General features: G+C 48.6%; 1 protein-coding gene across 3 annotated transcripts in view; it reads right to left on the bottom strand.

Moving 5' to 3' along the window:
- The window catches only part of KDSR (3-ketodihydrosphingosine reductase), a 425,889-nt gene extending 419,974 nt beyond the window's left edge, over positions 1–5,915 (bottom strand). For all 3 annotated transcript variants that reach the window (XM_049782092.1, XM_049782091.1, XM_049782093.1), the window contains exon 1: positions 5,675–5,915. In XM_049782092.1, coding sequence (XP_049638049.1) covers positions 5,675–5,782 — 108 coding nt within the window. In that variant the 5' untranslated portion in view covers positions 5,783–5,915. The remainder of the gene's footprint in view (positions 1–5,674) is intronic.
- Positions 5,916–15,174: the final 9,259 nt, after the last annotated feature.

The raw sequence follows: 15,174 nt of genomic DNA, 5'->3' as shown, positions 1-15,174 counted from the left end.
CCTTACCTCCATGATATCTCTCCGGCGCTGGTCAAGCCCATTTTAATCCCCAAATTCACAAGGTCCCACGGACAGTGCTAGAAGTGACCCCTGACCACAGCACTGGGAGAAAGACACCCTGAGTTCAGAGGGTGTACCCTCCCAAATCCAAACAACTTAACTACCAAAATATTACATGCTACGATGGGCAATTAAAGGGTGAATCTGGGGTTGAAGAGATAGCACAGCAGTAGGGCATTTGCCTTGTGCGTAGCTGATTCAGGACAAACCCGGGTTTGAACCCCGGCATCCCGTGTGGTCCCCCGAGCCTGTCAGGATCAATTTCTGAGAGCAGAGCCTGAAGTGACACCTGAGTGCTGATTTCTGAGTGCTGCCGGGTGTGGCCCAAAAACCAATTATAAATAAATAAATTGATTAAATTAATTAAAAAAAATAAAAGTGAATCTATGGCACTGGTGAGATAGTACAAGATAGTACAGCAGGAGGGCAAGTCCTTGTCATGATCTAGGTTGATCTCTGACCTCCCCTGAGTACCATCTGGGCTGATCCCTAACTGCAGAGCTAGGAGTGACCCTTGAGCACAACTGGGTGTGGCCCTAAAACAAAAACAAAAGAAGCACATGCACAAGGAGGACATTTCTAGCTAGGTTTGCAGCTCCTTCGGCCCGACTTAACGACTGGGGTCCATGCACATGGGAGAGGTCACACTGTGGCAGTTTGGGGTGGTTTAAGGACCACACGCTGGTTTGTGTGCTGCACGATACACTGGTCACACTGCGGGCAGCACATGTTGGTTTGTGTCTTGCTCTATAAACTGCTCATCTGCACTTTTCTAAAATTCCCAGGAGGGAAAGCGCCCCATAAATCTGGAGTAAGGAATGATTCATTCTCCGAGTCTGAGAAAAGCCCAAAGGAAGCTTCTCCCTGCTGTCTCTCTCAATTCTTTCTAGTTGCACCCCAGAGAGAAGAGTCACCTACATCTAAGGAGGATATTTTAAAAACTGCCTGTTATACAGATAATATGTGGGGGCGGAAGCCATAGCACAGCGGGGAGGGCATTCACCTTGCAATGCGGCCAACCCAGATTCAATCCTTGACATCCCATAGAGAACCCCTGAGCATCGCCAGGTGATCCCTGAGCGCAGAGCCAAGAATAAGCCCTGAGCATAACCTGGTGCAGGCCAGAAACCAAAAATAAATAAATTAAATAAATAAATAAATACATATTTAAAAAAAGTACTATATAGCCACATGGAATTACCTAAAGGAAAACTTCTCCCAGCCTTGGTCTGTACCCCATATATAATCCAGCCACTCTGCTCTCTTTCATGTGCCCTCCAACCCCAGGACCTTTGCATGTTCTAATCCACCTGAATGAGAAACGCCTTTTCTGCCAGTGGGCATCTCTTCTCCATTAGGTCTCAGCTGGACCATGCCTTCCAACAGCTGTCTGTCCACCCTGCTCAACCTCCCCTTTCTGCCTTGTAACTTCCCTCCTGGCACTCCTGTTTATTACTCAACAGTCATGCGCTTCTCTGCGATTGGTCAGAAGGTGGTTGCATTAAAAATTGAGTTCCAATTCCATTTCTGTTCCCAGCTCTATGCCTTACCCTGAGCAAAGTGCTTGGCACAGAGGAAAGGTTCCAGATAAATTAGACACAAATGCAACATGACGTTTCTTTTTTTTTTTTTTTTTTTTTAAGTCTCTGGGCCACACCCCGAAGTGCTCAGGCTCTGTATTCAAGAATCACTCCTGGTGAGAAGCAGAATGCCTGTCTCAAATACAGGCAGGGGTTGTGGGAGGAGGGAGATGGGGTGCATTGGTGGTGAGAATGTTGCACTGGTGAAGGGGGGTGTTCTTTTTGTGACTGAAATCCAACTACAGTCATGTCTGTTATCACGGTGCTTAAATAAAGATATTAAAAAAAAAAAGAATTACTCCTGGTGGTGCTCAAGGGACCATGTGGGATTGAACATGGGTGGGCTGCATGCCAGGCAAATGCCCTACTGCTGTGCTATCACTCCAGCCCCAACAATGTGGAGTTTCTAGTTCTTTCCCCCTACAGATTTTGACAGCTGGGGGGTAAAGCAGGGATGTCAGGAACCAGGCCAGGAAGAGTCTGAGATGTCCCTGGCACTGTAAACTCTGGGTACCGTGAAAACCCTAGGAGGCCTTGCAGTACCCCTCCCAACAGTTACACAGAAACTGTGAAACATTGTCCCACAGGAAAGTTTCGGTCCATCGGAGTATTTTCATCTTAGGCATACACCATGCTATAAGGGACATCTGATTCCATATCAGAGTGTTCAAATCCCTCTAAAGGGCCAGGAAAGAGTGCTCCATGGGCTGCTAAGTGCATGCTTTGCAAGCAGGAGGCCTGGCTTCCATCCCTGGGGCTACATGATTCCCCAAATACCCCTGAGAATATGCTCTCCTAACCAAGCACAGAGCCAGGAGTAACCCTTGAGTAAAGGCTGGGTGTGGGCCAAAACCAAACACTATCACCATGAGATTTCTCCAACACAAAGCACCCATCTCTAGAACACTCCAGAACACTCCAGAATATTCAGAGGCACCAAGACTGCTCTTCAATCTTGCCTTCATATCAATCAAAGGTATTTCTTCCGTGGATTATTAACTAATTTTGATGAAAGGTCACTACAAAGATCATGAGTCACTTTGCTTTCGAGGTGCTTCGAGGAAGTCTTTACCATCTGGGTCTTTCAGGAGTCTTTTACTTACTAATTTCCACCAGATTTTCTTTTTTGTTTTTTGTTTTTTTTTTGGGGGGGGGGCCACACCTGGCTCTGAAATCAGAAGTCACTCCTGACAGGCTTGGGGGACTAAATGGGATGCCGGGAATCGAACCCAGGTCCATCCTGCGTTGGCCACATGCAAGGCCACTGTGCTATCTCTCAGACCCCATCCACCAGATTTTCTGATCCCACAGCAAGTGACTAGCTGGGGAATATAAAAATGTATTCCCTATATGATTTATAATGTCCAGGCTGCCTAGATAGCTCTCCCATCCCACAAATACAATACTCCCTTCAAAAAAAATTTTTTTAAATGCCCTGTTTGGTAGACCAAAGTGACAGTACAGTGGGGAGGGCATTTGCCTTGTAGGCAGTCAACTGATTCAATATCTCTCCACCCCCATCTCAAATGGTTTCCTTGAACCTTACCAGAAGTGATTTCTGAGTGTAAAGCCACTAGTCATATACACTCCCAGTACTGCTGGGTGTGACCCACAAACAAACAAACAAAAAAGCCCTACTTGGGGCCCTGGAGTGATAGCAGAGCAGGTAGGGCCTTTGCCTTGCACACTGCACATCTAGGTTTGATCCCTGGCATCCCATATGGTCCCTCCAAGCCTGCCAGAAGTGATTTCTGACCACAGAACCAAGAGTAAGCCCTGAGCACACCCACATGTGGCCCAAATAACAACAACAAAAGCCCTGACCGTTACTCAGGGAATGAACAGAAGTGATAAAGTTACTGAGAAGCCGTGCATATTTTCAAGGGCTGCTTAGCATCAGTCAACGACATTCTTGTTGATGTCCTTTTGCCTTCCAGACTGCAATCTAGTCATCAATGATGACACAGGAAAGAACAGGGTTCAGATGGGGTCACTTAAAAGTTCACAAGCCAGGGGCCAGAACAATAGCAGATAGCAGGGCATTTGCCTTGCAAGCGGCTGACTCAGGATGAACCTGGGTTTGATCCCCAGAGTTCCATATGGTCCCCTGAGCCAGGAGGGATGTCTGAGCGCATAGCCAGGAGTAACCCCTGAGTGTCACTGGGTGTGGCCCAAAAACCAAAAATAAATAAAGATTCACAAGCCAGATTTTGGGGGGTAGGAGGATTCACCAAATATTCGCCTCTAACCACTTCCTAGAAGTTCTTGAAGACTAAGGAGGCCTATTCTTTTCATAAACTGCTATTCTTGACAGTCAAGATAAAGCTTTTCAGAGTAGCCAGATCAATGGTAAACTGAAGCCAGATTAGGAGCACTAAAGAAAGCTAAAAAGTCACTCCCCTTCCTTGCTCACAGTCCTAACTCCACTAAAGGACAGCTCCCCCAACTCTCCCTAAGGGCAGCAGTGGGGGTGATTTGCAGGAGGCTGTTTAGCAGCCCATTCCCCCCCCCAAAAAGGGAGAACTTGATTTTCTAGTTCTCACCAAGTTAATTAAGCAGATTTAAGAAAAAAAAAAAAAAAGCAAACAGCTGATTTAACAAGTTTAACCCTGCTAGACTTGCTTTCAACTGTAATTAGGGAGATAACACTAGTAGGGCAGAACTGTTGAAAACAGGATTGAACCAATAAATGCAAAGCAGTAACCTAGGTGTGCTCTTATCTTTGTGTGGGCAGAAAGATATTCTAAACATCTCTAACACTCCAACAAATGTCAAAAATTTTTTACACTGTCATTCTTGGAGGAGGTTAAGAAAGTAGATGGTGACATCCTGAGAATTATTTATCACAGGTACAAAACTTACAGTAAAATATTAAAACCGGAATGTAAAAATAAGGGTTTCTTCTGGATCTGCCCCAACAGACATGTTAACTGATTTCTGGCCAGCAAGAGGTTAGGGCTGTTAAATTTGTGTCTTCACAAAAGCTGGTTTCCATTAATCCTATGGCTGAAGGCACTTTTTACCCTAGCAGGCTCTGGAAAGTAGTTCCCAAAGTCTCCAACTTTTATTGTTTTTTTGTTTTTCTTAGCTTGGTTTTGGTTTGGGGGCTACTAGCTTTGGAGCCAAACTCAGGGCTTACTCCCTGGCTCAGGAGTGCTCAGGGATCACTCCAGGTGGGCTCAAGGGATGCCCGCCCAGGGTCAGCGGCAGGCATGCCAGGCAAAACTGCTCTATTAGATAGATCTCCAGGCCTCCTAAGTCTCCAAAATGTCAAGCCAAGCTTTGGTGGCAAAAGTTCCTTTGCAGATGGGGACACTTTCTAGCCGGTTGAGGGTGGGGAGGGGGGGAAAGGTGGGTTCCCTCCCTGGCTCACCTCCTCTACCTTCTGTATTTGGATTTGAAGGAATGTAAAGGAGCAGGGAGAAACAAAAACAAAAACAGAAAGCAAAAAGCAGCGTCCTCGCCTCCAGTCTTGCTTGCTTCAAGCCAGGCAGAGGCGCTGATGTCACCTGTTCCTCCATCACCTCCGGGCCTCGCAGGGGAAGCGCACGGGAGTCAGGTGAGGGGCGCGCGGGGGTGCAAGGCCGCCTGCAGAATTAGGGGACCTGGGGGGGAGCAGTTTCCAGGATGGCACGGGCTCAGCTTCGCCCCTACGTTCCCCACCCAACGAGCTCGGGCCCCCCAAAGTCTTCTAACACCGCCAGGTTCGGAGCTCCCCGGCCCTCCCCACGCCCGCGCCTCCTTCCCCGGAGCCCCGCCAGGTGAGTCACACAGTCGGTGCGCCCCGAGTCACCCAAAGAAGCAGCCAGCCATCTTACAGGGGCCCCTCGAACCGGCCCAGTGGCCTGGGCCCAGGGTATCTATCTATCTATCTAGCCGGGAAATGCACCCAGCACCACAGCAGCCGCTTCCAGCCCCGGGATGGGCATCCCCGGGAGGCCGGGGCGCGCTGGGGCCGGGCCCCGCGACAGGTGCGCGCGAGAGCGCAGCAGCAACAGGAGGCCGAGTGGCCGGCCGGCCGGAGGGCCACTCACCACCACATGCGCCCCGGGCAGCGCCAGGGGTTTGGGGCTGATGAGCGGGGACACCATGTAGAGCAGCAGCACGAACGCCACGAGGCCGGCGGCGGCCAGCAGCAGCATCGCGGGGCCGGAGCAGGGAGCAGGGCGCAGGAGCGGGGCGGACGGGCGGGCGGGTTCGGCGATCACGCGCGTCCGCAGCCGCCGCGGCTGTTTGGGTCGGTGGCGCGGCGCGGGGCGGAGCGCAGCGGCGGCCCGAAGGGAAGAGGAGGAGCCGGGCGAGGGTGCGACGCGTTGGGGCGGCGCTTCCCGGGGACTGGGGGCGGAGGATCGGGGTCCGCGATCTCCCCCAACTCCCGCGCGCCCCGCTGAGGAACACGGAGACGCAGCAACCTGGGGAACGCGCCTCCGGGCGCGCGAGTCGGGTCCCTTGGGTGGGCGGGCGCGCGCGTGGGTGTAGGTGCAACAGCTGCTGCTTAGGATCGTGCAGAACCAGCCTCGGGGGTCAAAAGCGCGGGGTCTCCCCTCCCCGCACCCCAGTTCCGCTCACCCGGGCTCCCCATCCTGCCCCGACTTGCGAGTGGGAGCTCCCGGAGTCCACCCAGCCGGGCCTGGGCCTTGGGCGCTTGCTTGCCCTGGGCAGGCCCGGCCGCAGCTTCTGCTGCTGCTGCTGGAATCTGGGCTCCTTTGCAGCTTTTCTGGGCGCGCTTAAAGAAACAGGGTTCCTGTACCCCCATACCCCGGCGCGGTCCCCGAATAGCTCCGAAGCCTCCAGTGTTTTTCAGCGTCTTTGGATCCATGACCCGAGCGAAACCTTCACGGGGTTTATTTCAGATTGCTTTGTTGGCTGGCATTCTGGACTCGTCGGTTTCTAGCGTGTGGTTTTATGTTGTTGTTGTTGTTGTTGTTGTTGTTAATTTGCAGCACCCCTGAGCTCAAGAACGTCCCCCTATTCCCCCCCCATAATACCCGCTCCCCGAAGCCCCACCGAGTCCCACATCTATTTTTTTGCATCTGTAGATTTGCTTATTCTGTGTATTCCAAAGTCAAAGAACGGCTTAGGATGTGGCCTGTCGTCTCTGGCTTCCCTGACTTGCCCGCATGGTGTCCATGCTCATGAGCCATTGTCTCAACACTTGCTTCTTTTCGGGCCCCAATTCTTGAACGTCATCGGGATAAACCACCCGCCTCCTCTCTCATTTGAAGGGACCATTTCATGACTTCCTCTTAGGGTCTGTGTTGGTTAATGCTGTTGTGAACATTCATGAGATTTGTCTTTCTGTGTGGACAGAACTTGGGGCTTTACCTGGGGACACAGTGGCAGAGAAGTCATGTCGAACCAGAACGGCCAATGTGTCTTCCAGCAGCCACTCCACTTCACATCCACACCAACACCAAGGATTGCAACAGCTTTGGCATCCTCACCCACACTATCAGACCTTTTGGATGACAGATGGTCTCCGCTGCTGGGCAGGATCAGGCATTCCACTGTGATGCCCATTTCTATCAGATACATACATGAATTTGCTTGTTAGCTTTTGGTGTAATTGTTTTTCAAGCTACTGAGAGGCCCAGACACAAAGGAGCTAGTCTAAGATGATCCTCTTTTATTTTATTTTATTTATTTTATTTTTTAGGTGTTTGGGCCACACTTGGCAGCAGTCAAGGATTACTCCTGGCTCTGCACTCCTGGCTGGCTCAAGGGCCACATGGAATGCTGAGGATGGGATCATAGGAGGCTACCTGCAAGGCAAATACCCTACCTGCTGTGCTATTGCTCCAGCTACCTATTTTATTTTTTATGTATTGCCAAATTACAAGAGTCCAGGGCACAGTCCCTAAGGCTTCTGGCATCACTTGCAAATTTGAGGGGTGTCCTAATCTCCCTTGGGTTGGAAAAGTCACTGGTAAATATATGGTCATAGCTTATGAGAGGGAAATTACAGGTGAAACTCAAATCACTAATAGAAGCACAGATATAGAGTTCCCCAGTTCATGCTCCACTGTCTCCAGGAGGTGGGGGGGCAAAAGATGCCAACCAGGGAAGCTCATGAGGAGTGCAGTGTTTGTTCTATAGTGGGTAGAGCTGTAGGCCTCCTGTCTGGCCAACCTGGGTTCAATTCCAGACATCCCTTATGGTTTCCTGAGTAACTCCAGGAGTAGAGTGCAGAGCCAGTTGAACCCACCACAGGATGTGGCTCCAAGATGAAACAGAAACAAAAACTCAGAGTTTTTTTTACTGAGATTTCATTATTATAGGCATGATTCAAAGCCAATTGAACCCATCACAGGATGTGGCTCCAAGATGAAACAGAAACAAAAACTCAGAGTTTTTTACTGAGATTTCATTATTATAGGCATGATTCAGTGCCCACATGGAGAACTCATGTCCAGAACTTTCCAGAACATGGGCCAGAGTGATAATATAGGGAGTAGGGTGCTTGCTTTGAATGTGACTTACCTGGGTTCAGTACCAGGTATCCCACATGATCCTCCCTGAGCACCCCCAGGAGAGCTTCCTGAATGCAGAGCCAGGAGTAACTCCTAAGTATTATTGGGTGTGGCCTCCCTCAAAACAAAATAAAAATCAGAACTCCAGAAGGACTAGGTCTAACCACAAAAATGCAACATAGGCTTCCACCCAGATCATGTCCTTGATCTTCCTGAGTCCCTATCGGAAAATCCAGCTGGTCTAGCTTGTACAGATGCTCCTTGCAGCTCAAACCCAGAGCTCCTCCAAGAAGGAGCCAGAAGGCCAAAGTCTGGTTTTTGAGGCCTCTTGGTTAACAGTTTGGCCTTACCCAAAACTAAAATTTTCCCCGATAGTTTACATGTTTACATCCACAGCAGAGATTTTCTCTACTTATCTCCTTACTCTACATGTCAAAAGCCTACCTGTATGGGACTAGCTCAAGTTAAGCCTTTTGGTCTTCACTCTTCCACTCAGGAATAAATAATAAATTAATAAATACTGTGGTTTCAGCCAGCCTCTCACTCTTGCTCCACGACGTGGGAGGCTCCGGACCCCATGTGTTTCACCCTCTTCAGCTGGGTTTGGATTTTTCTTGCTGCGACCCCTGCTCCACATCCATTCTCCCTGGAGTGAAGTTATGACATGTGGAGCCCCACAGAGACCAATTTCCTGACTGTGTAGGCCACTCCCTTCCCTTTGGCCTTAGTTCTCCTCTGCCACAACTACCATTTGGAGGAAGCTGTGTGCGACAGGAGACTTTCAACTTTTTCCTCAAAAGAAACATAAGCTCTTTTAGGAACAAGATGGTGTCACCCTAATGAAAGTGCTGCCAGAGTGGTGCAGAGCTTGACTCAGTCATCAGTGATGGGCCAGCCCTGGCACCATGTGGCAGCCACTATGTTCTCAGTGTCCAGCACTAATTCTAGGCTAACCGATACCTCCCACTCATAGAGGATGGGTGACCCAGGTACCCAACACAGGCACTTTCTCAACTATCAGATAAAGACAACCCAGATTTGCTGGCTAGATAATGCACCCACAGGAAGGCCCAGATAATGGCTGCAGAAGCGCCATCTTCCCTGCCGGCCGCTGCCTCTGCAAAGCCCTGGTCCTTGGCACCAAAGGAACAAAGAGAAAAGTAAGGATTGTGTGACCATCATGAGAAGGAACCTTAGCAGCATTTTTCATTGTTTACAATGTTTACATTCCCTCCCCCAAAAATAAAGAAAAGTGAGACAAGTCTCTCTTTGGGGACTAATCAGCTAGTTCATCTTGGGAAAAATAAATCACAGTGGGTCTCTGTCTGCCTCTTTCTCTCTGTCCTTTATGCTTTCTCGTCTCTCACCCTGTCTCTTTCCTATTTCTTCTCTCTCACACATACACACATTAAACTTGTGGACATGGAGGTTCAGAGCTTAACTTCTAATTACTTACAAAGACAGTTACAGAGGAATACATCTAAACAAAATAGGTATCAAGAACCAGGGTGCTGGGCCGGAGTGCTAGCACAGCAGGTAGGGCATTTGCCTTGCATAATGCCGCCAAACTGGGTTCGAGCTTCAGCATCCCATATCCTGCCAGGAACGATTCCTAAGTACAGAGCCAGGAGTAATCCTGAGCATCACCAGGTGTGGCCCCCAAACAAAAATAAGTAGATAAATAAATAAAATAAAAAGATATACTGGGGATCAGAGCATAGCACAGCTATGGGCATTTGCCTTGCATGTGGCTGACCCAGGACGGACCAAGGTTTGATCCCCAGCATACCATATGGTCCCCCAAAGCCAGGAGAGATTTCTGAGCACATAGCCAGGAGTAACCCCTCAGCATCATGGGTGTGGCCCAAAAAGGAAAAAAAAACCCAATATGCTGAAAACGTGCTAATTGAAGAAATCAAAGAGGAGGTGGATGAAAGATACAGACCCATTTCATGTGCTGGAAAACTTAACTTAGTTAAGTTGGCATGGACCAATGAGCATATGAGGGTTTTCAACAAAAGGTATCAGAGAGAAAGAACAACTGGTTAGTTCCTGCCTTGTATGCAACTGAGCTGAGTTCAGTCCCCAACATTCCAGCATGATCTCCCAGGTACTGAAGGAACTTTTATTTTATTTATTTATTTATTTTTTGGTCACACCCGGCAGTGCTCAGGGGTTACTCCTGGCTCTACACTCAGAAATCGCTCCTGGCAGGCTCAGCGGACCATATGGGATGCCAGGATTCAAACCACCGACCTGATTGCAAGGCAAATGCCTTACCTCCATGCTATCTCTCCGGGCCCCATGAACTTTTAACTTAACAACAAAAGTGGATTTAAAATGCATTGAAGACTTAAACCTAAGATCTAAAACAATGAAAACCAGGGTGGTGATTGCAGAAACAATTTGGCAACACAGGTAACCAAAGTAAAGATAAATAAACTGGTTTACACCTACCTTATACGTATCTGCTGATACAGATCAACCTCTGAAATAGTAGAAAAGATTGGCTAGCTTTATATTCAATAAACAGCTACTATATGAGCAAAACTATATAATACAACTCAAAAGCAAAGTAAAAAAGTCTCAAAATCTAATGAAAAGGTACTTTTCGAAAGATCTGAGCAACAGGTACTCAAAAAGACATACCTAAGATTCAGAAAAGACTACAATAAAACCACAATCAGACATCACCAAACTAGGATGACTAGTGTCATCCAGAGAGCTAGCACTGTGGGTAGGGCATTTGTTTTGCATGTGGCAGACTCAGGTTCAAATTCCCTGAGATCAACTGAATTTAGGTTCAACTCCCACCAGGATTAAGTCCTGCCCAGTGTGGTCCCAAAACAAATAAGAAATCATACCTTGAAGTTGCCACATCCGCATCCTTACTTTTTTTTATGTTCCTGTGGTGCCAGGGACCAGGGCTTAACAGAGGCAGTGGTCTGCAGTAAAGATGGCACAGCAGGCAGCCATAGCTGGGCCTTTCTGTAGGCACATTATCCAGTCAGCAAATCTAGTCTTGTACGATCGCTGAGAAAGCACCTGTTGGAAAGATAGTACCAGGGTTAAGCACCCTGATTCCAGATACACCCCACAAAACAAAAATTTTACTGGAATTTGAATGAAAGGTGCATAAAATCATCAATTTGAAAACTGACTTGTCATTGGTTTTGTTTTGGGGATCACACCCTACAGTGCTCAGAGGTTATTCCTGGTTGTTAGCTTAAGAATTACTCCTCCCGGGGGCCGGGCGGTGGCGCTGGAGGTAAGGTGCCTGCCTTACCTGCGCTAGCCTAGGAGACGGACCGCGGTTCGATCCCCCGGCGTCCCATATGGTCCCCCAAGCCAGGAGCGACTTCTGAGCGCATAGCCAGGAGTAAACCCTGAGCGTTACCGGGTGTGGCCCAAAAACCAAAAAAAAAAAAAAAAAAAAAAAAAGAATTACTCCTCCCCATACCAGAGCTTTTCTCCCTAGCGTGGGGAGTGCTGGGAGGCTTGGCAGGCCCCCAGCCATCCTTGTCTTTTTCCCCTGACTCCAGGCCTTCCCTGGGTGCCAGCTCAGATGGCCAGAAGTGGGTTCTGGTGGACTCTTAGTGGTCCTCAGGTTCCCCCCTCTCTCTGTACTCCAGGGGGGAGGTGCATGGGGAGGAGGGCAGGCAGACATCTGGCTTCCAGTTTCCTCTTTGATTCTGGAGACCAGCTCTTGCCAGGTATGGGGTTTGGGGAGGCCCCATACCAGAGCCTTTCTCCCTGGCCTGGGGCGTGCTGGGAGGCTTGGCAGGCCCCCAGCCGTCCTTGTCTTTTTCTCCTGACTCCAGGCCTTCCCTGGGTGCCAGCTCAGATGGCCAGAAGTGGGTTCAGGTGGACTCTTAGTGGTCCTCAGGTTCCCCCCTCCCTCTGTACTCCAGGGGGGAGGTGCATGGGGAGGAGAGCAGGCAGACATCTGGCTTCCAGTTTCCTCTTTGATTCTGGAGACCAGCTCTTGCCAGGTATGGGGTTTGGGGAGGCCCCATACCAGAGCCTTTCTCCCTGGCCTGGGGAGTGCTGGGAGGCTTGGCAGGCCCCCAGCCATCCTTGTCTTTTTCCCCTGACTCCAGGCTTTCCCTGGGTGCCAGCTCAGATGGCCAGAAGTGGGTTCAGGTGGACTCTTAGTGGTCCTCAGGTTCCCCCGTCTCTCCGTACTCCAAGGGAGAGGTGCATGGGGAGGAGGGCGGGCAGACATCTGGCTTCCGATTTCGTCCTTAATTCTGGAGACCAGCTCTTGCCAGGTATAGGGTTTTTCTCCCCTGGACTTCAGTCTTTCCCTGGGCACCGGTCTAGGTGGACTCTATAGGGGTCAACAGGCTTTCCCCCTATCTCTCCCTACACTAATGGGAATGTGCTCTGGGAGGAGGGCAGGCTGTTCTAGCACTGGTTTATATTGGCACAGTCAGTGGAAATCTTTTTGTTTTCATATTGATAGTATTGTGTGCATATATTCTATATATCCATAATATCCATCTTGTATTGGGACCTTGATACTGCCCTACAAAGCTCATTTCTAATATTTTACTGCCTCAGTCCTAACCCATACTTCCCCCCATCCTCCCATGTAGGTGCAGCTAATGACATGAAGTTCACCACATAGAATGATAAGTGCAGTTAGAGAAATAACTACACTGAAAACTATCATAACAATGTGAATGAATGAGGGAAAAAGAAAGCCTGTCTCGAGTACAGGTGTGGGTGGGTTGGAGAGTATGTAGATCTGGGAAATTGGTGGTGGGAATCCTGCACTGGTGAAGGGGGATGTTCTTTACATGACTGTAATCATACAACTACAATTATATTTGTAATCATGGTGTTTGAATAAAGATAATAAAAAAATAAAAGTACTTTATATTAAAAAAAAAAAAGAATTACTCCTAACAGGGGCCGGCGAGGTGGTGCTAGAGGTAAGGTGTCTGCCTTGCAAGCGCTAGCCAAGGAAAGATCTCGACTGCGGTTCGATCCCCCGGCGTCCCTTATGGTTCCTCCAAACCAGGGGCAATTTCTGAGTGCTTAGCCAGGAGTAACCCCAGAGCATCAAACGGGTGTCAGTACTTGGGGGACCATATGGGATGCCAGGAATTGACTCCAGGTTGGTTGTGTGCAAGACAAATGCCCTACCTGCTGTGTTTTCATTCATGACTCACTGGCAAGATTTTTATGGGGAAGGTTATGTAAAGAATAAGAAAAAAATTTTGGGGTTTTGTTTGTTTTTGTTGTTGTTGTTTTGGTTTTTGGGCCACATCAGCAGCACTCAGAGATTACTCCAGGCTCTGCACTCAGAAATTACTCCTGGGGGGCCAGAGAGATAGCATTGAGGTAGGACATGTGCCTTGCTTGCAGAAGGACAATGGTTCGAATCCCGGCATCCCATATGGTCCTCTGAGCCTACCCGGAGCGATTTCTGAGTGTTGTGCCAGGAGTAACCCGAGTGCTGCCAGGTCGGTTGTGACCCAAAAACCAAAAACAAAAGTTAAAAAAAAAAAAAAAAGGAAAGAAATCACTCCTGGCAGGCTCAGAGGAGCATATGGGATGCCAGGGATTGAACCCAGGTCTGACCCCAGGTCAGCCATGTGCAAGGGAAATGCCCTACTACTGTGCTATCACTCCAGCTCCAAAAAGAATAATTTTTGAAGAAAAGAGAAGTCAGAGGAATGAGGCTAGCTACTTTCAGACATACTGCAGCTGCAGAAATGAAGGCTGTGTGGAAGATCAGATTATAGGTTAAGGGAACAGAGAAGAGACCACCACCACCCCCAAATAAAAAACCACCTCACTGATTCCTAACAAAAAACAAAAACTGTTTTTTGGAAACCACACACTTCTTCAGGATTACTCCTGGTTCTGTGCTCAGGGTTAACTCCTGGCAGTGTGCAGGGTACCATATTGGGATGCTGGGAATCGAACTTAATTCGGCTGTGTGCAAGCTAAGAGCTCTGCCTACTCTGTTTTCTGCAGGGCTGCAAGAACCATGGAGGAAAGGCAGGTTTTTGAGAAAGGGCGTAAGGCTCACTGGCCATCACAGAACCCTCAGCCATTCACAAACCTCTCAGCCATTCACTCCAAATAAAACAAGAACCTTCCCCTGAAAGCTAATATTTACTCTAAAGCCCAACTCAGGTGGAGATATAGTTCATTTTAGGGATGAGCCAGTTTGGATTCCAGGGTGCCCAGGTGCTTGGACATATATTTGGAGTATCTCTGGGAGTATATTTCTTGAGATGAATATTTAAGCGATTCAACTCTGCAGCAGATTTACCTCTCTCAAGTAGGTGGGTCCCTTTTGATCAGTTAGACCCTAAATAGAAGTTCAAGTCTGACCCTACCCCAAGTAAAAGGATAGTTCCTGCCCACTGGCCTTTGAACTACAGCACTGACTCCTTTTCCAGCTTTTGGACTTGATTTGAAACTGGCTTTCTCTGGGCCTTCTGCTTGCCAACTCACCATGGAGACCTCGGTAGTCGCCAGCTTCCATAATCACGTGTGCCAATTTCTTAGATTCGATCTGTGCGTCTGTTTCTCTGGAGATCTTTGCCTAGCACAGAAAGGATCCAAGACTTGTCAAACTATGGAACCTTTAGGAAAAAAGGCCATCAATTTGAGAAGAAAGAAGACGTGGCTGTGTTGGGCCCCCAAACCAAAAATTGGGTCACTCATTTTTCAAAAGAGATCAAACAAGTTTCCAATTCCTCCGTGGTGACAAGTCAGCCTAAGAGAACAATAATACGGCTGTCAGGTCCAAAAGGAAGGAATGTGGAGCTGAGAGTCCAGATCTTGCTAGTCTATGTTCTGTGCCTTGACCGTAACTGGACTATTTTTCCCAGGAGTATTCTTGGAGAAAAGGGTTGATCTGTTGAGACTGCAACCCTAGAACATCATTGATGGGTGCTTCTAAGCAACAGGAATTTGTTCCTCAGTTATAGAAAATAGAAATCGCTACCAGAGAAAAGTGTAATGAGACTTCCAGGTCAGAGGGGGAAGGAAGCTTTCTGGGATCTCCCTTGTCAGGTCACTAATTCCATTCCTGGGGAATC

The sequence above is a fragment of the Suncus etruscus genome, chromosome 10 (genome assembly GCF_024139225.1).
Source record: "Suncus etruscus isolate mSunEtr1 chromosome 10, mSunEtr1.pri.cur, whole genome shotgun sequence".
Lineage (NCBI taxonomy): Eukaryota > Metazoa > Chordata > Mammalia > Eulipotyphla > Soricidae > Suncus > Suncus etruscus.
The sequence above is the reverse complement of the archived record's forward strand: the minus strand, read 5'-3'. Positions and strand labels throughout refer to the sequence as shown.